The 25035-nt window shown below is 41.7% G+C and overlaps 1 protein-coding gene across 1 annotated transcript in view; it reads left to right on the top strand.

The window, feature by feature from the left end:
* Positions 1-232: 232 nt before the first annotated feature.
* Positions 233-25035, top strand: part of BARX2 (BARX homeobox 2) — a 76138-nt gene continuing 51335 nt past the window's right edge. The window contains exon 1 of the mRNA XM_019421410.2: positions 233-548. Within this exon, the coding sequence (XP_019276955.1) occupies positions 362-548 (187 nt within the window). The 5' untranslated portion in view covers positions 233-361. The remainder of the gene's footprint in view (positions 549-25035) is intronic.

The raw sequence follows: 25035 nt of genomic DNA, 5'->3' as shown, positions 1-25035 counted from the left end.
GCGAGACGCCGCGAGGCGGGAGGAGGCGAGCGAGAGAGGCGGGCTCGAGGCGTGCAGGTCCGCGGCCGGCTCGCACGGGCGGACTGGGTGGGGTGGGCGCCGACGCCCCTCGGCGGCCGGCCCTCGGCGCGGCTCCGCACCAGGCCCCGCAGGAAGCGCGCGCTGATTGACAGCTGCGCTGTCCCAAAAAGGCTCCGCGAAGATGCTGATCTAGACGCGCGGCCGGCGCGCCCGGTGCCCGCTCCCCTCCGCGCGCCTCCCGAGCCCGCCGCCTCCCCGGCGGCCGAGGAGCCGGGCTGAGGTCCCCGCCGGCGCGCCAGCCCCCGCGGCCCCGGCCGGCCGGCGCTCTCCCCGGCTCACCATGCACTGCCACGCGGAGCTGAGGCTGAGCTCGCCCGGCCAACTCAAAGCAGCCAGGCGGCGCTACAAGACTTTCATGATCGACGAGATCCTTTCCAAGGAGACCTGCGACTACTTTGAGAAACTTTCCCTCTACTCCGTGTGCCCGTCGCTGGTCGTGCGACCCAAGCCCCTGCATTCCTGTACCGGTAAGACGCGCCGCCGCAGAGCGGGGATGGTGGTGGTTAGTGGGGTGCGGTAGCTTTCGCGCCGTTGTCGGGAGCTTTCCCGCTTCCGATCTCCCGCGGGAGGGCGAAAGGAAGGGTCGCGGGGATTCTTCTGTTGTGCGCCGGCCCGGGGTGGGGGGCTAGACTAGGCAGCGGCGGGCATCGCACAGGCGTCCGCGACCTGGGAAGGGCCGGGCAAGGTGTCGATCGCGAGCTTGGAAGTGGAGTGGAGGTAGGTAGCGGCCCCCTAGGAGCGGCCGCTACTGCAGCGCGGGCGATCCTGCCCGCGGGAGAAAAGCTACCCCCTTCCCAGCGCCGCTGTGGTTTTCGGCCGGAAAGTTCAAACACTTGACCCGGTTCAACGCCTGAATCGTTGTTTCAGGACGTGGTGTTGCGGCTCGCCTCGAGTTAACTTGTCCAATCTCCTCTTGTCTCCCCTGGGAGTTTTACAAGTTAATCAGTATCCTGAGGTTCTCCACAAGATCCAGAAATCCTTGAACTTCACTTAAAAGGATCTCCCTCTGTGGCGGTAGTTCTGGAAGACGTCGCGTTGTGGTGCATGCAAGCTGAGGAGGTCACCTCTTTTTGTTTTAAGTGACTAAGAAAACAACAGGCATAACAATAAAAACATTCTTCACGTCTGGTTTCCTCTATCCATAAGAGCTAACTCAGGCCAATAGGAAAGATAACATTTAATAAATACATTGAAAAAGTCATAGGTTTGTGTGGAAAGGAAGTCGAAAGGCATTTTTGAAGCTTTGAGTGCATTAAGAGAAGCTCCAAGTTTCAAAGTGCACCCTGGCATTCAAAGGATTTAGGCTGTCGAAATGCAGGCATAGAAAAAAAAAAAAAGTTGAAGCAACTTTTATAAAAAAATAAGTTATCAGCTGTGGTTTCAACTGAAGGTAAAAATTTAGTATTTCCCAACGAAAAGGAACTTTGAGTTTATGTTTGTGGCATGGGTGCCATGAAATAATTTAGTTATATTGAAAAAGTAAAGCGAAGAGCTAGCAGTGTTTTTATTTAATTATTATTATTATTATTGCTGGCAGTGTTTTCTAAAGACTTTTTTTTTTTTTTTTTTTTTTTTTTTTTTTTAACTTTCAGGCCTGAAGCTTCTAGTACATGGTTCTTGGAATCCTTAGTTTCTTGGATTGTCCCTTTAGGACAGTCAGTATGTGTGTAAATACATACAGCAAAGTTATTTCAAAAGCAAGTTGTTCCTACATGTATTTGGTTCTAAGATGAATACTATATTCAGTTATACCTTCGTAAAATAAATTTTATCTGTAAGGTGGGATTAGGCCTGATAGGCCATCACAAGACTTGCAATCCCGAATTTTAAGAACCAAGAAGCATATGAGACAAGAAACAACTAAGACACTTTAGGAACAAGGTAGATATCCTTGATGTGTATATTTTTACATTTATGCGTCTGCCATGTACAAACCCTCGAATGAATAGACTACATATATATTGGGTAGGGGAGGTAGGCTGAATCTTGTAATGAGCATAAATTATCATTTGCTATAATAACTCAGACACCTTTGAGGAAAAATAAGATTTAATCACAAATTTCAATGCACCCTGCTAAGACATTGCCCTCCTGCAGGACCCTAGGACAAAACAGAACAAATCTGAACACCTAGGTGTGACACAGGGCCGGCACAATTTTTAGCAACTTTCTGCTGTGTATTGTCCTGAAGGCAGTTTTCCTGGCTTTTAGCAGTCACAGAATTGGATCATAGTAATAACATGCTAAAAAAAAAAAAAAAAAAAAAGAAAAAAAAGAATAAATTGCTCAGAAAACAGAGGTCCAGTCATTAATACGGGCTGAGTAAGTTCTGTATTTCACTAAACCTTGTATGGGAAATCAGTCGGAAGGAAGTAAGTTGATTCATATGTAGTTTTGAGACTGTTAAGGGTGAATTGTACATATATCACGAGCTGAAAGTTTTGCTTAGCCTTGTGCTTTTGAAGTTCATTGATGGTTTGTATGAAAGGATGGTTGTTGGTAATGGTTTTCTTGCCCTATCATTTCAGTGTTTACTTTCTTTAGATTGTTCTTTTGAAAAGGTCATGATTTTGCTCTCGTTGAGATTTAAAATATAGAAACTGGGATTTGCCAGTGGAATTAAGCCCATAAAAACTGGCTACAATAGTCCATACTTTCGGATCATAAGCCTTTAGTGGGTTTACAATTACAGTTAAAGCCTTACGTGTATTAGATCATGGGAATCCCATTAGTGACTTCTCAAGGGTTTTGCAAATACCACACTTTCAAAGCATTTTTGTTGTTTTTAACAGTTATGTTCAAGATCAAAAATCTTAGACTGGATAAACTTAATCTTTTTTTATTAATTAAAAAACTGGCAATAAGTTGCTGGCATTCATCATACAACTATATATGTAAATATACATTTGCTGGATAAAGATAATTATTTAGCACTTTTCATAGAACTGATGTATAAAAAGTTCAAATCAAGTGAAAGGCACAAATTGGAATTAAAATTACTGAACTTTCTCATCGTTTGGTTTGCTGTTCTTAAGATTTAAATAACTACCAGGAGTGAACCTTGCCTGGTAAGATAATGAAGTAAGAATAAAAAAAAGTTACCACCCTGCACAATAAGTATATAAAATTGGGGTGGAACAAAAGTCACAGCATTTAAAAAGCCTCTACATAATTAAGTAGTCCTTGTTGTTTAGATTTAGTAATCCAGATGCCAATTTATGGTACTGAATCTCCTCAGGCAGAGGAACATGTATTCAAGTAAACTGAGAAATGGAAACATTTTTCATCAGGCAGATCATCACCTGACAGTCATTTATTATTCGACACTCTAACCTTGATGGAATACTCACCTCCAAAAAAATTGTTGTTTGTTTTAACAAGCCTTTTCTTATTACAAATGCAGTAATTTTAGGCTTAGGAGGCTGTCTCTAAATTTACTGAAGTTTCCCAAGAGATGTTCTACATCACAAAATAGGCAGGGAGGACGGGAATCCTGTCCTTTGAGGCCAAGCTAAAGGAACATTTGTCATTAAATTTAAAATAAAATTAAAAAAAAAAGAAAAAACCAACTAAGCCCAAAGAGAGCCTCCATTTGAAAAAAAAAAAAAAAAGTTTGTTATTCAGACCATCTATGAGGGGTGAAATATGTTTGGAATTTATTTAGTGTGTAACGTGTTTTGTTTGTTTTGTGTTGTTTTGTTTAAATCTGGTAACAGCAATCCCCAATTAGAATGGGAATATACTGCCGTTTAGAAATCCATTAACATTCTCTCATACGTGTTAGAACATTGACAGATTAAAAACCAAAACTGAGGTGCAGTTGAGGATGTCATAAATACTATTAACTCTTGAGTACATTATTTCACCTTTTTGGTTGTGATTAACGTTTCTTGGGGGGAAGAGTAGCTTGGAGAAATCTGGTTCCTCAGGCTGGAATCCATTGCAAAGATACTGGCAGAGTCGTTTTTGAAGGCTCTTTCAGTTTGACCTTTAGAAACAGGCGGTTTCTAAATTTGAGGATTGTTTGGAAACGATGAATAGCCTGCTTCACAAAAACGAGGATACAATTTATCCTACGGGTTTTCATGGGGATGCCGAGAAACCAACCTACTGTGCTAATTACTTAGAGTTTTATTATAATTGCTTATGCTTATAACCTAGAATTGCCCTAGACTTGCACATGCACATTTTGGGGGAAAGGTGAATTGTAGATATTTGGGACATTTTCAGCCTGTGACCAGCACAGGGCTTTTTTAAATAATCCACCAAAACCTATAGGCTAATTCCTTTCTCCTTCTCCGGTGGAATGGTTCTGTTGGATTTCCCAGTGACCTTCGGTGGCCAGTCGTGTCGAGCTGACTGTTGCGGTTACAGAGCTGGAAGGGATCACAGAGGTCACAGTTAGAATCTAATCTAATCTCCCCAGTTAGAATATAGTTTTTTTTTGTGAAGTGCTGGGGTCACATCAGTGCTTAGACACTTTCAGTCCACACTGGGCACTGCTGCCCTTCTTGTTAGGGGACTCAGAAATTGAGAAGACTTTTCCAATTTGGTTACACACCCGGGATAAATCCGTGTCCTCACACCCAAGGGACAGTCAACCAGCCAATTAAAAGGGGCATTTGGGGAGGGTGTTTATCTTAAGAGATGGCATTGAGAACATTTTATCCTTTGGTGGGTCCAAGAGAAACAAGTTCTTTCGGGTGGTGTCCTTGGGTTCATTTTGATCACAAAGATTCGGTGTCATCCCAGTGAAAAATGAAATGAGGTGGGGACATGTGTAATGACTTCTTTGGGAGTTGGACAGCCAGCTATTGCTTTGTGGAGTTGGCTCCCGTGATTCCCCAAATCTCAGCTTGGTCTGTTAGTCTAAGACTAAAACCCACAGGATCTTGGGAACCTGAGCATTGAGGACTGAAATGTTAATGGAAAAATGTAAACTGGGGTTTGGGAGAATGATCATTATCACCAAGCATTTGCATTTCTGCCAGAGGCAAATAGGCTTTTATTAGCAATTACTTATAACTGCTTCTCCTGTTCCCATTCTAAGGGTAAATAAAATGAGGGGTGCACAGGATATAGGACTCATCCAGGGTCAGAATATATTTGGAGCTGCGCTCTTCTGGGATCCTCAGCTGTTGTCTCATTTACTCCTTAAATTTTGTAACTCCTTTGTTAAACAGGGAGGCTCAGGGGACCCTTCGGAGTCAGTTTGAACTAGTGAATAGAGTTTATTAGCAGCTTCTTCTCCGGTTCTGATTTTCCTAATAACCCATGGGAGAATGTATAGTTCACATGTTAAAATGCCTCTCCAAATGTCTACAGTCTTTTGTATCATTTAATTTAATAATTTCATTCTACAGATATTTATACTTGCTTGGTGATGGCACTGTTATTGAGTCCTTGTGTTTAAGTTTATTGTAAATCTTGACTCACAGTTGGGATACTTTAAACATTCCTCTAAACTACTTGTAGACCCACTACTGAGCCCTTCTTTGTTCTTCTCTAGAACATATGATGGGCAGTTTGGAATTGGGATAGGGGAACATTATGACAATTTAATATTTTTGCTTACCATGTAGAATTTTGTCTTTGAACTCCACCTAAAGGGTGTTATCACCAACCGAACTATCATATTAATCCCGTTAAATACAACCAAAATGAAATGGTGTAGACAGTAACTCCTTAATGAAGCCAGTCTGCTCAAGTTCTTGTTGGTTGTACCTCTCTCGACTAAAACTGCATTTGGATACAAGCGTGGACTGCATAAAGTTGCTAGTTTTATTTAACCTACCTAGGGAATCTAAGTGAAAAGATTGTTAGCTTGAATATATCTATCCCAAGAATCTATAGGAAAGCAGTAAGGATTATAAAAGCTTGTTTAAATTGTAAGGAGAGATTAAAATGAAAAAAAAAAAAGAAAAGGGAAGGAGTAGGGAAAAAGTAAAAGAGTGGGTTTCCCTAGAACTCCTGACACTTCTCCATTCAGCCTTGCACGAAGCCCCTGTCCTTCAGCATGACCTCCCCCCCACCCCCCAGCAGAACTCATGGGGCTTCTGAGATACCTGTCGGTGCATGGATAGTAAATGGCTAAAGTTGATTTTGCTTCCATACGTGCCGGACCCCTTAAAACGAGCCACCCGGAGTCTGGGCCCTGCCCAGCATTCAGCATTCACTGAGGGGAGACTGAAAAAATGTCAAGCCAAAAGCATTTTTAGGTGTCATGTGCATGTTGTTTTGCAGTCTGGGAGGAACAGAGATGAAAAGCTTAGGTAGGCCATTCGATCTGAGTCTCCCTCATCTGTACTAATCCTGTGAACTTTGGTGGGTGTCCCAGAACCTGCCCCGCCAGTGTGCGGGCTGCGTGAATCCAGCTCCAAATTGAAGTTAACCCAGGGCCTGTGGCCGAACCCGCTGATGAACTTTTCAGTGGAATGTGGGACCAGAGGATTGGAACAGAGGGGCTGTAGGGATTGGGTTGAGATGTACAGATTTAAACCTCCTTTGACATCGTTCTTTGGGGAATGCTGGTTTACACCGCGGCTCATGGAGCTGGTGCTTTCAGTGTGGCACCAGAGATGAACCCCACGTTCACAGCTGGATCAGCCTCTTCACCGAGGGCTGCCCAGAGCCTACGGGTGTTCCGAACTGTCAGGAACCACGCCTGTAAGTGGCCCACTTCCCTCGGAAGCAGCATGACAAAGTGGGAAAAAGAGAGGGACTGTGGCTATTCGGGTGAAGGCCCTTGACGCATGTGACAAGCCCTTCTCGGCTGCCTCTCTGGTGCCTGTCTCTGCGTTAGCTGCCTGTGAGATTGGAGTGGTTATTTCTTCCTCTACAGCACAGTTGACGGGATTAAAATTGACATCAGAATGTATTAATAATGGGGTTCAATTCAGAACCTTGTATAAACTTGGTGATATTAACAAAACAAACGGTTCCAGAATGAGAAGTTTTTGTTTGTTTGTTTGTTTGTTTGTTTGTTTGTTTGTTTTTAACCAGAAAACCTTTGCAAACTCTCAGGATTTAATTTATTTTTATTGCAGCTTAATAGCAGTTAGAAAAAAAAAAGTCTTGTGAAAATGAATGCTCTAAATAAAAACACAGTTAATTTTCCATTACAGTGTCTAATTACTCATCATCACCAGGGCATTTTTATATGGCAATTTAACTTCTCGAAAGTGGAAACTTGGCATACGTTTAAGGAAGAAAGCAGTGCTCCTAGATAGGTATCAGAAGATGGTCTAATTATGTTTGGGCTAGAGTTGACTCTTACACATGACTGCCCTGGAGGAGATGCGGGGGGGCGGGGGCGGGGGGGGGGGGTAGAGGGCCTCACTTTAGTCGCAAAAGAAAGTCTCTGGTTTCTTTAGTGCCAGTTGAAACTGAATACGGAGGGAGATAATTCTGAACGTTAGATGAGGTGCAAGTACATCTGAAAAGGGACCCTGCCAGTCACCAGCTGAAGCTGATGTCAGGACTACTTGATAGGCCTGGAGAACAGCTATATATGCTTTCTGACTCCACTGGCAGAGTTCATAAAGATGAACATGGCCTTTCTCCAAGGAAAGGTCAAGATACGACTGAATAGAAGCCAATCTGGGAGGATCTCACCATGAAACTAAATACATTAAGAGTTCAAGCAGACAGGCTTACGTGATTCCTTTTTACTGCATCCTTCTAGCTTACCAACACGTCCTTAGCAGCATGTTCCTCTCGATATTGGGGATAGATAAACATTTTCACAATGTGCATTGAAAAGGATTGCCTGCCACCTCGGCGATGTCAGTGTCACTATTTAAAAAAAACAACAACAAAAACCCTTAGGTGCGATCAGTGATATGATGACGGTCCTTTGGCTTTTCTTATTCAAGGATCGCTTATGAAGTGTGGGAAAATGGAATGGTCTTGGGCTTGGTGCAGTCTCATGAAGTCGTGGCTGTATTTCCACCCCAGGAATACCCGGCGAGTTCCTGATACTGATGAACCTGCCAGCCTCCACCACCCACTTCCCTCTCCTCAGAGTTCTTTTCATTCTGTAACATAACCTTTGTTGAAATTCAGGATTATGGTCATTTCACAGACCGGAGCACAGCCGCTTGTAGACTGAAGGAAGTTCAAGGTAGATGTTTAGTTTAAGCAATATCTATAGGAAGCGACTTTGTACATTTAACTCATGGTAACTTACAAAGAACAGAGTCCTCGTTTTATCTCTTCTGTGGTGGGGAAATAGCTTGGGCACAGAGAGTTGCCCAGACTCCTCTTCCGGAATCCTGCTTTATTTATCCCAAAGGCAGCTATAAACTTGAGATATGTTAGAAATACACTGAACCTTCTTATTCACATTCATAACAGTCATAGAAAGAGTGACTGGTTTTTTTGAATGCCTAACGTGTAATAAGCATGGGACTGAGTGCTCTATGATCAGCTTCAGATCATCTCTAAGACGTAGGTGTTACTATCACCACTTTACCAATGGAGAGCCGAGAAGTAATTTTCCCAAAGTCACAGGACACAGAAAGATCTCTTACAAAGCAATGAGAAAAAGGGCAGGTAGAAAAATTCGCCGTTCATAGAAATGAGTATCCACATGGTAAAGATGAAAGGATGTTCTGCCTCACTGTTAATCAGGAGAACACACATTAAAATGAGATACCATTTCACACCCATCAGATAGGTGGAAATCAAAGAATCTGACTCTATTGATCGATGACAGCGATAGACATTCTCATACACTGGTGGTGGTGGGAATGTTTTTTCGGTACGATTCCTTCGGAGAGCAGTGTAGCAATACCCGTAAAGCTACAGATACACATGTACCTTCCAGCCCCCGCTCCCCCTCTGGGCTGATGCCTTGTATGTGTGCAGAGGGACACCTGTTTAAGACTGGTCATTTTTGTGTTGTTTGTGATAGTGACAAATCTAAATCAAACTGCCCTTCAGAAGGAAAAAGGATAAAAGTACGTGTGCTCCCTTTAAGCAGTGAAATTCTATACAACGAAAATGAATGGACCAGATCTATTTGTATGAATATGGATAAGTTTTAGAAATACAGTGTTGAGAAAAAAACAAATTGTAGATTGATACCTACAGCCTGATACCATTTATATGCTGCTTGAAAACATGCAGACTGATACATATTGTTGAGGGAGGCAAAGGTATGGGATTAGGAAGGCCACCCACAGGTTTTTATTGTCCTATGTCATAGTTTATTAAGGAAAAGAAAGGCCTAATGTAAAATATGGCCAAACATCGAGATTTAACACAGCTTGGTCGTGGGTATACAGATGTTCATTACATTATTCTTTTCTGTGTGTTTGAAATTTTTCGTAATATAAACATTGAAAAATGATAGTATGGGAGACCCTAGATGTCCATGAAACTCTTAATCTTGTGGACCTTTTGATAGCTTTCTTAATAGCTTTTCTACCCTGAAACAGGGGAAGCTTTTAAATGCAGACCTTGTTGTACGCAGTCTCACAGTGGGGAAATAAAAACACTTTATAATTAGATACATGTGTACAACTCTCACTAAAACAACCACTGTAGCTTCTGTAATTGGCTTTTGGATCTCACTTAACCTCCCCTGGCTGGATGGGGGTACTATTATCACCAGGATAGCTGCCGTTTCCCCAAGTAATACTTTGGCATATGAGTAAGCGCTCTCTGAGCTGGGCACTAGGACTAGGAGGTGATTGCTCCAAGAAGTGTTTGTTTTAGATATACATCCATAATCACGCAAGCAAGAGTCATTAGGGTTTTTTTTCTCTTCTTAGTGATGTTTAAAATCACAATAACTTTTTTTTTTTTTTTGTATCTTGCATTTGTATGTATTTGCTGATACGATATGCCACCCTTGGCTTTTGAGCAAGGTTTGTCCATTGCTAGTGACAATTTAACTTCAAAACAATTGTCTGGGGATAGCTGTGAATACCAAAGAATCTAAATTAAAATGTAGCTTATTAGAGGAAAGAATGATGTCGGTATTGCCATATGAAATGACCGAGTGCTCCTTATATTTTGGAGCTGTGATTTTATTTTTTATTTTTATTTTTTAAAGTTTATTTATTTATTTGGACAGAGAGAGAGAGAGCAAGTGAGCATGGGGAGGGGCAGATAAAGAGGGGAGACAGAGAATCCTAAGCAGGCCCTGCACTGTCAGCACAGAGCCCAACGTGAGGCTCGAACCCATGCACCATGAGATCATGACCTGAGCCGAAATCAAGAGCTGGACGCCCAGCCAACTGAACCACCCAAGCACCCTGGACCCATGATTTGATTTTAAAACTTTGGTATGTGGTATCAAGGCTTGTTAAGAAGGGATGAGAACTGTTACCATGGAAATCACATAGATAGCTGTGTGTTAGGAATAATAAATGGCCATCCTGTGGTTTGGAGAAGTTAACCTAGACCATATTACTCTACAGTGACAACTGTGGTGGCAGGTGCTTTGCTCAGCCTGTCTTAACATCCAAGACCTTTTTTCTCTTCTCTGCAAAATAGTTCCAATTTAGAAATACTGCTGTTAAGATATTTGACAAAAATGTGGCCTTTGGGGGCTTTATCTCTCTGCATCCCTCAAAGGGAAAATATTCTTCAGTGTGGCCCAAACGGGAGTTGGCCAACGCGTTTCCCCTTCTTAGACCACCCCTCTCTGCCTCAGTACAGCTGACTCTTGAACAACACGGGTTTGAACTGCACAGGTCCGCTTGCACATGGATTTTTTTGTATATATAAATACAGTACAGCCCTGTGGATGTATTTTTTCTTATGATCTTCTTAATAACATTTTCCTTCCCCCAGCTTCCTTGATTGTAGGAATACAGTACATAATACACATAACATGTAAGATATGTGTTAACTGCTTAGGTTGTGGGTAAGGCTATTAGTAATTAAGTTTTGGGGAGAATCAGAAGTTAGATGGTGATTTTCAGGCACACTGCAAACTCTTTCTTGTCCAAGAGTCAACTGTACATACAGAGAAGCAAAGAAATCTAAGTACTGTAGGGCCCACATCCCACCCGGACGATCTGTAGACAGTGCCACAGGGCTTTCTTCGGTGCTCAGCAGTGCAGCCACGGTCAGCAGCAGGAATTAATGACCACATCTAGAGGATTGTGGCCAAATTGGACATGACTGAAGGGACGGTGGATCTGTCAGATTTGTTGTCCATGAACAGACTTCCACGAGTTGCAGGAACAAGTTCTGCAATTTATCTTAACCCGTGTAGGCACTTGCAGTGGCCAGAGTAGATCAGACGGGCTGAAATTTTCACCGTGTCTTACTCAGTCAACCTTCTGGATCTTTTCAGTGAAATCTTACTCCTCGTAAAAGGGACCAGCTGGGCTGGAGGCAGTGAATGGAGAAAACATTATCAAGAAAAAGTTCCAGAGAGCTGCCGCAGGATGCTCTAAGTAGGATAAAATGCAGAAGGACCTGTTCTTGCCACGCGAGGAAGTCTGTTTGTTGGCAACAAATCCAACAGGTCCACCTTGGATCTTCTGTTTGGAACTCCTTGGGAAAAGACAGGCAAGGATTTAGAATATTTACGGTTACTTTTCAGCAAGTTTCACTGAGAGAGAGAGGTAGGAATCCTCCCAGTTCCAATCCAGCTTCCTTTTCTTCTCATGACTGAACATTTTACTGAAATAATTGGTAAGTCGCCCCAGAGGACATTGTTTTGGAGGACGTTGTTAATTGTGTTATCCCTGGATATCATGGCAACTCATTATTGCTCTTAGCACGTTAGACAGCTGTGTGTTCTGGAAGCATGTTTTCAATCCTCAGTTTAGAGTACAGCATAGAGGAGCATTCTGTGGGAGCTCCGGTTTTGTTTTTTTTCAAACTGGGACATTGAGCCTTGGCAGTTAGAACAATTAGCTGCATAAGCAGAGTGTTTCACTTGTCAGGTAACTGCAAAGTTGAAATAGAAATAATTATAAATGGTAACCGCATGGCAGACACATTCCTGCATTGAGGCATTTACCTTAAAGGGAGACCCTCTCTGTAATAGTTGTGATCACTGCTTTTCCAGTGAGAAAGATGAGACACAGGGACACTAAGAAATAGATAGTAACAAGGTCACATGAGTAAGTGGCAGAGTTGAGATTGGAACTCAGGTCTGTTTCTTTCAGTACAAAGCTCCGTACTGTATATAATCATATGAAAATGCGTAAATTAGAAGTCACATTTGTCCCTTTCCATGGAGTCCATAGAAAGTCTGTACTTTATATAAAGCAAGGCCCAACGAATGTGAAGGACTTTACTTTGAACCTGGTAACTCCTTTACACATATTGCCAATCATTTAGTGTGTGCCCTCCAGTCTTTCCTTTCCTGTGATTATTTGGGTCTCTGAATGATTCTAGACAAATTCTAAGAAGCCATAAGGTCTTTGGAGTGAGATTGTGGACCTACTGCCTTCTGGCTGTGTGATTCTGAACACATCTCCTTGCCCCTGGATACTAGTGTCCTTCTCAGTATGACATTCCCAAGGCTTCTTTCCTTAAGGTGTTTCCATGAGCTATGATTCTTTGAATAAAGCTTTTCTGTGGGGGTCAAAGGTGGAATTGCTATTCATTCATTCATTCATTCATTCATTCATTCATTCTTGTGAACCAGAGAGAAAGAATATGTATGCTTAACCACTAAATGCCAGTCGACTGCCTTGTGAGTTAAGACTTGGAATATTTTTCATGAAATATTCACTATTAAGTTTAGTGGGGAAAAAAATCTGGCTATTGGTTTGGCATCACTTTAAAAAGAATAAGAGACTAATTTTTTTCACATTATATCTAATTGGGCTGGGGTAGGTTCTGGGAAACTCTGTTTTCAAAAAGAGATTGTAATGATTTTAGTGAAAAGTCAAGTTTGGGAGCCATTGTAGTGTAGATACCAGCTTAAAGGTGAGATTGATATAATTTGTACCCTATGACTCAAATATAGGAAGCCGGTTTAATGGAATGATCCTTGTGGATGGATTTTGAGTCAGATGGCACTGTTTGACCTTAGGCAAGTTATTTAAACTCTCTGACTCTCAATTTCTTCATCTATAATGGAAAGATAATATTAACTGCCTAATAGGGTTAGTCATGTAGGTTAAATGAGATAATGCATATAAAGCTTTTAGCATAGTTCCTGGAGTGTAAGTGCTCAGTAATTGATAGCTTCGATTAAAAACAATAATCTTATAATCATAACCATGTCTTGGTTGTCTGAAGCACAGTCCTTTAGAGAAAGATCACTATCCTTGATGAATTAAACTCACGAAAAACGAAATATCCTTAAAAAAACCACTTCACTCTAGGGCATTCTTGTGAATTATGTCATTTCACTAACTGCCTTTTGAGGCCTCTTGCATCCTGGGTGGTCTGGGAGCCAAGTTCAGGTCTTTATGAATAGACATGTTTGATTCCCTCACCTTTCTGTTTTATGATATAAATTCAGAATTTTGTAAATTCCTAAATGAGTGGCACAAACAGGTCAACACGACATCGTCACAAACTGTGCTTTGTTATGTCATTTTTTACAAGAGTTGCTCAGGATTAATTACCTGTAGGAAACGTTTCATCATACAGCTGTGTATCTCAAGAACTGTTTTAGAAAAGTGGCAGAATTTCTCAAGTTTAAATGCTTTTCTTCTTTGAAGAGTACAGTTAGGGATAGTCTTGTACAAGAGAATATGAATATTCTTTTATTTCAGAGTACTGAGAGAGAAAAATAATTCAGTTGTGACCTTTTTTGAGGTGATGTGGGAAAAGGTAGGTTGGGAGATAAGTCATTGTCCTAGTATATTGGTCTGTGATTCACAGGGAGTTCCAAATAAAGCCCCTGTTCTACAGCTTTTAAATTGGTAGAGGGGCTAGTTGAAGATTGCATTCTGAATGGTAATGGTGACTGTTGTGTGGATGGGATTGTGTGGACAAGGGTTTTACATGGACTTCTCCTGGAATTGTGTTTCTCAGCTAGCCACTGGTATCTTAGGAGATAAGTAACTGCTAATGAAATACTTTAATCAGTGAATCCCCTCCATAGTGTGAGAAAAATTCTCTTGATGAGGAGTTCTCGCCTTCCATGGTATGAAGGAAGCCCCAGTGAACAGGGTGGTACCTCTCTCCACCCATTTATCACGATGATTCCTACAAACAGTGTCTAATGACATCATTCAGTTTCAGTGGTGGGTTGGGGGCCAAGTGGAAGCAGGTGAAATAGAATGAGTTGATATGTCATTAAGGCCACCATGGAGAGGTAGTGATTGGCATAGAGAAGACTCAACTGGTTCCCTAAATTCCTCAGAACCAATGTTGAAATAGGACTCAGTTGGAGATAGAGAAGACTCAACTGGTTCCCTAAATTCCTCAGAACCAATGTTGAAATAGGACTCAGTTGGAGATAGAGATTTTTGGCAGCTTGTTGAGAATTTTCTGGTAAAGCCATGAATTCAGAAAAGCAGTGTGTACATATGTCTATTACAGTAGTAGGGGCATAGGCAGAAATGGGTTGGGGATGAGAAGGAATGTTGGCAAGTGGAGAAAGGAAGAGTCAAGGGTCAGGAAATGGGTTATACTACTGAAGACTGAAGCATGGGTCCTTAGATGCCTGCTCAACATGTATTGTCCCCAGCAGGAAAACAGATTTAAAAATGAGAATGGAATATTTCATTTTGGAAATTGCCCTGTGAGTACGTGCTTATTACCAGAGGCGTTCCTCATCACTGACAGCCGTTGATGGCTTCTGATCGGGCAGTGACCCGCCCAGCCACTCATGTTGCCTAATTATCATATATAGTAAGGATGCATTAAAGAATTTCATCATCCTGGGTCACAAAACGATCATTATTATTACATGATAATACAGTATGCATGCAGTGCCAGGCAGGAAATCGCACGTACTTGATATAAAGAGGCCATGTGGGAGCAGAGTTCAAAGTGGAAATCCTGTCAGAAAACCCTTCTCGGGCCCTTCACTGCCTCAGTTTCTGCTATTGATAAAGCAGACCTACTCCCCCATGTGTTGGGGAAGAGTGATAGATTAAGGAGTACTAATTTAATGCTTTGCAAAGATAAAGGTGTGGTGAACATGCACAGACTTCATGCAAGATTAGCCACGCAGTCTCAGGGTAGTAACGTACATGATTACTGTGTTTCTCTAGACCGCTAGGCCAAAGGCGAGCCAAATTTGGCCGGCCACCTGTTTTCCTACTGCTATGAGCTCAGCATGGTTTCTACAGTTGTAAATGGAAGAAGAGAAATCAAAAGAAGAAGACTTATTTTGTGACATGTGGAAATTACCTGAAGTCCCAATATCTCTGTCCATAAAGTTAGATTGGAGCAAAGCCACACCCACTTGTTTCCATATTGTGTTGGGTGGGCTTTCATACTTTAACAGCAGAGGGAAGCAGTTGCAACAGAGACAGTATGGCCCACAAAACCCAAACTATTTACTGTCTGGCCCTTTACAGGAAAAGTTTGCAGACCCTTGAACTAGACTACTGGAAGTAGGGTTCCTCTGTTGTGTAATAACGGTTATTACTGATCCACAACATATGATGTCATCTTAGTTATTCCAGGCCACAAAATACCTCCTTTGATTCATCACAGACCAGGGTTCTGTTGTCATCCTGTGATGTGTGAACGGCCTTGGAAGTGGGAGTTTACTGGGAAATTTTGCAGGGACGCTTTTAAATTGAGACAAGGCTCTTGGAACTAGGGTTGAGTTTCTGACCCTTTCTAGAAATAACGCAAGATTTTTCTGCACCAAGAGAGGGGTTCACAATATTTACAATAAAGTAGTCAGGATTCCGTTGAATTCTGGGGACTTTTCTTTGCTGTCCTAACCCTTAGTGGGTTTTCCCAAAGGAAATCTGAAGATGAAAACTTTTTAGAGTCTGGGAGTACCAAAATTACTGACATTGTTCAGCTTGAGGTTTGGGTGACATTTTCTTTATTTTCTTTATTTTTTAAAAATATTTTATTTTTAAGTAATGTCTACACCCAAACATGGGACTCGAACGTACAAGTCCAAGAACAAGAGTCGCACAGCTCAGGACACCTGGATGGCTCAGTCTGTTAAGCGACCAACTCTTGGTTTCAGTTCAGGTCACGATCTCACAGTTTGTGAGTTTGAGCCCCTCATTGGTCTCTGTGCTAACAGTGCAGAGCCTGCTTGGGATCCTCTCTCTCCCTCTCTCTTTTCCCCTCCCCCACTCACATGCTCCCACCTGCTTACTCTGTCTCTCAAATAAATAAATAAACTTTAAAAAAAAAAAAAAAAAGAGTAGAAAGCTCTTCCGATAGAGCCAGCCAGGAACCCCTGGGTAAACTTTTACATACTTCTCACTTGACTTTAACTTCTTGTCTGTCCCTGGAAATAATAGCAATAATAATACAAGTTCTGCACTTACATGACCATAGCCCTCGATTGTGGTCACACATTCTGCCTTGGAATTTGGAAATTCACACCTTTCGGAACTTTCAATTATTCAGGGTCAGGGGGCCACCAGACCTTTCAGGAAGAACAAACTATGATTCTCTTGGTGCCTCAGTGCACTCTTATTTTGTTTTAGGCACTTGGGTTAGGATGAGGCTTCTAGTGTCTGAGGCAGCCTTTGAGCTAATGGAGCCCTTTCGGAAGTGGGAGATATGAAATAAATGTGATTCATGATAACTTCCTACCCACTATATTTATCCAGTCACGGCGCTGAGAATCCTTCAGACATTGCCCTTACCACTAAAATGGACTTGGAAAGAGGTGTGTACACTGGAAGGTAGGTTAACTTAGGAAGAAGAAATCACCGATGTCAGTAGGCACTCACTGTTTGACCTCAAAGAGAAACATACACGCTACCTCTGATTTTTTTTTTTCTCAAAGAGAAGGTACACGCTACCTCTGATTTTTTTTTAACTCCAAATGGAGATGAACTTGATTAAAGGACAGTAATAACAATGATAAACAAAATAAATATAAACCCAAAATTAAATATGACATCAAACACTTATTTAATACTATTATTTCTTGCACTTAAAAATGAGGAAACAGAGAAATAGACCTCTTCTTGGATGGGATAGTATGGCAGAGGAGAGGAAATCACATTTTAGGTGGTATAGAGATTAATTATATTGGGAGATAATCTCTGATTTCTATACTGCTAATATAGAAAGTGGGGGGAAAAAATCCCTACTCAAAATATATGGGTGGAGGAGTAGAGGAGAAATCCCAACTTTGTCACAAATAGGGAACTCTGTTGCTTAATTTGGAGCTTAGACTCCTGAAGGATTTCTTATTTTTATTTATTTATTTATTTAAATTAAACATTTTTTAAATGTCTATTTATTTTTGAGACAGAGACAGAGTGTGAGAGGGGGAAGGGCAGAGAGAGAGAGGGAGACACAGAATCCGAAACAGGCTCCAGGCTCTGAGCTGTCAGCACAGAGCTCGACACGGGGCTCAAACTCACGCACCGTGAGATCATGACCTGAGCCAAAGTTGGACGCCCAGCTGGCTGAGCTACCCAGGTGCACCCCCCGCCCCCAAATTTCTCTTTTTGAAAAGTAGTGCTGCCTGGGTACAGAGTAGATCTGCAGCAGTATTTTAAGAAAATTTCTGATTTTCTCTTATTATAACTCATTTGATTTTCCTTACCTAGTTCTTTATTTCTAGACTATAAAACTCCCCGGAATGATTAGGATATCTTTTTCCCCAAGGAATGGTGAAGTCCTGGCTGAAGTCCTAGGGAATCCATTAGTGTCCAAATTTGCCAAGTGAGTGAAGGGTGGGCGCTGTTCAGTATTTTACCCATCATGCTTTACTGCCTTAGGTACTGTTCCAGGATGGGTATAATTTAACTTACCTTATTGTTAAGATTAAAAAAATTAAATGTGAATAGATAAAACTGTTTATACAATATATATACGGTATACAGAATAACAATATAGTGAACACCTGTGTGTGACTTCCACTCAGTTTAAAGAAAAGACATTTATTCTGAGGTTACCCTGTGCCTCTCCCCAACACTGCCCCATTCTTCTCCTCCATTAGAGGTAACCAGTATTTCCATTCTCTGTTCATATCCTGCTTTTCTCTGTAGTTTTACCATATGTTTGTATCTCTAAGTTGCAGATTGCTTGACTTTGCTCGTTTTTTAACTTCATATAAACGTAAGTATGCTGTGTGTATTTTTTGTGACTTGTGTTTGCATGTAGCACTGCATTCCCAAGATTCATCTATGTTCTGTGTGGCTGTAGTGTGTTTAGTTTTTTCCTGGCTGTATACTATCCAGCATATAAATACGCATTTACCCATTATATGGGCGGACTTTGGGGTTGTGTCCAATTCTTATTAGCGATATCATTGTTTTGAACATTCTTGTTAAATTCCTTTTCTTAAACCAGTGATCAGGAGTATTCACTTAAATAGTTTTTCTACGAAAAGGATAGTCTTACAGTTTAACGAAAATTGTAATATGTATTTTTTAAACAAACAGGTGTTGTTTTTATTTGGATGCCTGCTGCATATTAAATGGATTTATTTTTGATTGCTTTTTTGGTTAACTTTTTTCCAGAATTGAAAATGATTTGTATGTTTTATTTTCTAATGAATTGAAGCATTTATTGGAAAAAGAAAATCCCTGGTAGAGGTTTTATATATTTTTAAAATAATTTTTAAATGTTTATTTTTCAGAGAGAGAGAGAGTGCGTGCAATCAAGCGGGGGAGGGGTAGAGAGAGAGGGAGACACAGAATCCCAAGCAGGCTCCAGGCTCTGAGATGTCAGCACAGAGCTTGATGTGGGGCTCAAACCCACGAACAGTGCAATCATCACCTGAGCTGAAGTTGGACACTTAACCGACTGAGCCACCCAGGTGGTTTTAAGATTTTTATTTTTTAATAAAACAAACAAGGTTGAAAACAAAGTAATCTTAACTAGAAGGTGAAGTACTTTCTTCTCTAAATGAAACATTAAGTAAGCTTTTTGTCATCCAGAGCAACAGAGAGCAAATACTGCATTATATAGGTAACATGGTCTTTGCTCCACCCGTTTCCTTATAGACTAGAAAAGAAATGTTTAATTTGGACATTTTTCAACCTAAAAAGATAGTCGTTAAAACTTTCTGAAATAATCTATGGAGTTGTACAAAGGCACAGAGGTTTAAAGCAGGTAGGGATCTATACTCCACTCCGCTGTTTTTGACTGGAAAGAGACCCAAAGCCCAGAGTAATTACGCTACTTAACCAAGACCACAGAGGGGCCTGCCATGCCTTTTAAATGCAGCTTTTCTCAAAGAGCTACAGGAACCCACAGTTTCCTTTGTAAGTCATCAGCCGCTTTTCCCGGTCCTATTTTTTGCTTCAGTGCATCTTAACTTATTTAGGATCATTTAAAAAATGAAATCATTAATCAAACCTATCATGACAGTTTAAGGCTTGATTTTTAAAACTGCTTTTCCCCACCCTGTCAACTGTGCTGACCTTAGAGAGATTTTATTTACTTTCCGGAGCCTGGTTTCTGTCACTGACAATATTTCCATTGTCTTGCAACTCAGCGGCCGCCATCGGTGTTGGAAGACAAGCACTAAGCTTGAAGAATCCTGCTGTAGTGTCAACAAATATTGGCACAGGCATCTCTTCATCAGCTTGTCCACAAACTGTCCTGGGGCTTTCCCTCTTAAGGAAACGGCAGCTTTGCAAGAGAGAGCTTAATGAGGTCATTTGGATTAGAGGGGGGTTAGGGGGCAATGAGTTCCATGCATTTAGGGTTGGGTGTGAGGCTTTTAATGTTCTTGGAATCTCGCCGGGCCCTCCCATCACACCCCTCCAGTGCCCTGTCCAGCCCTCTCCCTCTGCCCCCATCCTGAAATAGCCATGGTTCAGCGTGGAAGAAATTTGCTCCTCTAATCTTCCTGAGCTGGTGAGCTCTGCATTTGCCAGGGGAGGGGCGGGGGGTGGGTTTTGACTTGGTTCCCCTTAAGAACAATCTCTGAAAGCTTAAAATCCGTTTTACGAACGGAACAGGAGCGCCAAGAGAGGACTTGGAGGCACACTGTGCAGATGTGCACATAAGCTGCTGTGTGTTTCTCCGCCTCTCCCTTATTGAGTGGGAAATAGATACATCAGTAATCAGATGTAATCAGATGTACCGGTGCTCCCGGGTTTTGCTGTAGAGATTGACTGAGCTGCGTCTCCTGAATCTTACGCGGACAAAGGAATTTACCTCTGAAATAAATATTTAAAAATAGATATATTCTCCATGTTTCCTTATTTTTTTGCATCAGAAAGCCAGAGAAGGCGTCTACAGAAAGTCGGAGGGAACGGTGATTGCGAGATGCGTGGCATGCCCCCGCACTGGGGCACACCAGCTGGCCTCTTCTCCTGCCCTCCAGCAGCACCTGGCTCAGCTACTATACCGCACTGAAATTTTCTGTTTGTTTGACTGTCTCTGCTGTGGGACTGTGAGTTTCCATCAGCCGAGCAAAATGCCTTATTCATCTTTGTGCGGCTGGCACCTAGCATAGTTTGGCACTTAGTAGGTACTGAAAACAGTGTGGTTTTGCACCTTACCAAAACTTGCTAAACCTGCTGCAATTTGTCTCTGCCTGGTGTCGCCTTCCAGCACTTAACTTACTGTAGGCAGTGTAGTCTTTTTTCTGCTCAGCTTCTCCCTGCTTCCTCCCTACTAGGAACCCATCTAGGAACCGGCATGTTCCTACACCTGTAGTTTTCAGATGTTGGTGCTCCTTCCCGGACCCACTTTTTTTTTTTTTTTTTTTTTTTTTTGGTCTCAGAATTTATGATATATGCAGCTTGTCACACACGTGGCTAATAGACTTTATTATCTGGAATTGTCTGCTCTGGTGTGAGAATCCTTAAATTTAAGGCCTGTCATTCAATGAAAGTGTCTGGTGCTCTAAGTTCATATTGATTGTACTTCCCCATGAGGGATAATGGTTCATTTCCAGTTAATCTACAAGACTAAAGTGTAACTTACTGGGGTGGGGGAGATGGGAGCTAAATGGCAGCTGTTGAACAGTGCATAGCAACTCCTCACAACGGCTTAAACATGAAAAGGGAATTGGAGTAATAGAATATGCTGGAATTTGATGAGGACACCGTGTGCTACAGGACATGGGGTTGGAACTTGCAGTTGTAGACAATGACTACGCCTCATGAGACCAGAGCCCCTGAGCCTTTAGCCCCGCAATGCCCCAGAAGAAAGCCTGGTGGAATCACCAGCAAGGTTTCAGTGTAGCTCGGGGAGCTTTACCCTCCGTTGGCATGGAGCATCCATTCCTTGCTTCCTTACTTGAAACATCCATGTAATAGACATACAGTTCTTGCCACCTTGGTGTCATGTAAAGTTGATGATCAGAATAATTGCAAAACCTTTTAGAATTTTCAGAGGTTGGTTGAAAAGCACTAAGAAACTGAAAGAATAAGTCACCTACCATATAAAACTGGTATGAAACATCTTTGCATGAAAGAACCTGGCCAATGCTGGCAGTTGGGGAAGATGCCCTAAAATGTTCACAGCTTCACTTCCGAGTGTGACCCATTTGGAGATGAAATTATTAATGAACTCGCGTGCCTCTCTTTATGCACAGGAAATTGTACAGACGGCTGTGATTTTATGCAAATCAGATTCTAAGCAAGTTTATCAAAACTTACAATGTCTACATTAAAAACTTTAGTGAGTTAACAATAAGATATCACCTCACACCTGTCAGAATGCCTAAATCAAAAACACAAGAAGTAGCAAGTGTTGGCGAGGATGTGGAAGAAAAGGACCCCTCGTGCACTGTTGGTGGGAATGCCAAACTGACCCACCACCCACCCACAGACTGGTGTGGCCACTGGAAAACAATATGGAGGCTCCTCAAAAAATTAAAACTAGAAGTACCCTATGATCCAGTAATTCCACGACTGGGTATTTACCCAAAGAGTATAAAAAAATACTAATTCAAAAAGATACATGCACCCGTATGTTTATTGAAGCATTATTTACAATAGCCAAATTATGGGAGCAGCCCAAGTATCCATCAATAGATCAGTGGATAAAGAAGATGTGGAGTGTGTGTGTGTGTGTGTGTGTGTGTGTAAAATGGAATATTACTCGGCCATAAAAAAAACACGAAACCTTGCCATTTGCAAAAACATGGATAGAGCTAGAGCTTATAATGCCAAGCAAAATAAGTCAGCTAGAGAACGAAAAATACCATATTATTTCACTCATATGTGGAATTTAAGAAACAAAACAATGAACAAATAAAAGAGACAAACAAACAAAAAGACTCTTAGAATACAGAGAACAAACTGGTAGTTGCCAGAGAGCAGGGGGCGGGGGGGTGGGTGAAGTAGGTGATGGGGATTAAGGGCACACGTATCATGAGGAGCACTGAGTAATGTATAGAATTGTTGAATCACTGTATTGTACCCCTGAAACTGATATGACACTGTACATTAATTATACTGGCATTAAAAAAACAGCCTTAGTGAATAAAATTTAACTCTTATATGATGGAGAGATCCACATTAAACTTTCCGATTGAAACAAAGAAAAGGTAACAGCCCTTACTGTTTCAACTAGAGTTCATTAATAAAAAAACTATCAAGCACTTGTCCCCCAGGTGTTATGACAGGACTGGAGATAGGATGGTGACAAAGCATCCAGGTTTCTGCCCGCATTCTTGTGGGAGATGCACTGGAGTAAATACGAGGTCGCCAGTACAATATCAAATGGCAGATTCCATGATGGGGGTAGGTCAGTGTGCTGAGGGGCACCTAACCCAGACAAGGACATGGGGTAGCAGTTAGGGAAGGCCCAGGGAAGGCAGCCTCTAAGCTGAGGCCATCAGGATAAATAGGCAGGCTCAGAGGAATTCTAACTCATTTCTAAAATGAGTTCCTTTTCCTGAATGCTATGGCAAACATGATTGAGCATGATTTTGGTGGTTGAAGAACTTGTGACCTTCAGGGTAGTAATTTTTATCACCAGTCTTTATACAGTGTTGTAAATGTAGTTGTATAAAATATTAGTGGAATATTAAAGATACTACTGTCTGAAATGCATCTTTGGAAGTTGTGTTTTAAACATAAACCCGTGTAAACTCAACCTAATGCTTGCATAGGAGAAGGACAATGCAGAAGGAGGGTAAATTGTGTGTTGTTGAATCATGACCACTGTTGCCTCAAAAATCCCTCCTTTTTTTTTTTTAAATTTATTTATTTATTTTTGAGAGACAGGGAGAGAGAGCACAAGTGGGGGAGGGGTAGAGAGAGAGAGAATCCAAAGCAGGCTCTGCACTGCCAGTGTAGCACTCAACACGGGGCTAGAACCCGTGAACCGCAAGATCGTGACCTGAGTCAAAGTCGGACACTTAACCAACTGAGCCACTCAGGCGCCCCCCCAAAATCCTCCCGTTTTCATCATTACTGCCTTGTAGGGTCAGTATAGTATCCATGTCTCTTGATGAAATTAGGTCTTTGTTTTACCAGAATGGAGGGTGCTTTGATATACTGAGTTTACTTGTAATTGTGTAATGAGTTCCTAGAGTGACTTACACTCCTAGAGTAAGTTGCACTTCTTTCGAACTTTTCTTTTGAATGCAGATAGCATGCTCATTGGTGGAGTACTTGGAGGTTCTTAAATACCAAATAGGAAACTTAGGAAAATGCAAACTGTAGTTATGTACATACACATTTGCCTGCTTGAAGCAGATGCTCAATAAATGTTTGCCAAAGGAAATTTAATTGAGATCTTAACCATTCCTGGTTCACTGCAAAGTGTTAGAATCCTAGTTGCAACAGGTGAATTTAAAAAAATGTGTCCTTCCTGTTGGGATGAGCACTGGGTGTTGTATGGAAACCAATTTGACAATAAATTTCATAAAAAAAATAATAAAGTGTGTCCTTGCTGTTCCCATTGGAATTTCAGCGCTCCATGTGTATTTCAGATTCTGGCTCCTTCATCATTTCGTTGGCTGAGTTCGTCCAAATCTGCATGGGAGGTCAGGAAACGTGTTAGTTCACTTCGTACAGAACACAGTTTGGCACTCTACTGGCAGAAGCTGTGTTTGATCTCAGTTCCAAATACTTGGCTTATAAAACCTTGACACAGCCAAGTGCCCATGATAGGGTTTGTGAGAGAAGGGGCCTGTGTAGTTCTGAGTCTCCTTGTCCTCAGAAGGGTTGGGATAACTGTGTCCCTTGGTGACAGTGGCTCAGCGAAAATCACGCCAGACTCCTGTACCTAGTGAAGCTACCATTTGGGGATTGTGGTTCCACTGTAGGGATATTTTCAGAAAGAGAAAAAGCATAACAACTTTTGTCAGTAGCTGCTCAAGGAACATCGTGGCAGACTACCTATATGACAGTCCATGTAGTCCATGTACTTCTGTGGTCGTCCCTGGGGGCTCCTGTCTGCCCCCTAGATTAGCCCATCAGTATTGCATTTGTAACACGGTGTATCAGCATTGTAATCTCTCCAGGAGTGTAAATAATCAGTTTATCATTCAGATTACAGTGAAACCTTGGTTTGGGAGCATAATTTGTTCTGGAAACATGCTTGTAATCCAAAGCACTTGTATATCAAAGCGAATTTCAAAAACTCAGTTGTGATCATGTGATCGTGTGATGTTCAGTGTCACGTGCTACTTGTATTGCAAGACACTGCTTGTTTAGCACGGTAAAATTTATCAGAGATGTTGGCCTGCCTTGCGGAACACTCACAGAACAAGTCACTTGCAATCCAAGATTTTACTGTACTGTTCTCCTGGGAAGACCTTCAGATTGGGGCACAGTGGGAGGGCAAGTGGTCCTGGAGAGCCAAGAGAACAAATTTGACTTGAAGTCAGCTACTGCTTCTCTTGAATCTAGGGAGATGGTCCTTTGATTAGAACCCTTGACCTTTAAAGCCAGAGGGTACTTGTGGCTGTTCATCAACTAAGCACCTTCATTTGGCACCTTC

This window comes from Panthera pardus, unplaced genomic scaffold (assembly GCF_024362965.1).
Source record: "Panthera pardus isolate Hobbes unplaced genomic scaffold, ASM2436296v1 HiC_scaffold_12, whole genome shotgun sequence".
Taxonomy (NCBI): Eukaryota; Metazoa; Chordata; class Mammalia; order Carnivora; family Felidae; genus Panthera; species Panthera pardus.
Note: the sequence above shows the minus strand (reverse complement) of the source record. Positions and strands in the feature narration are given on the sequence as shown.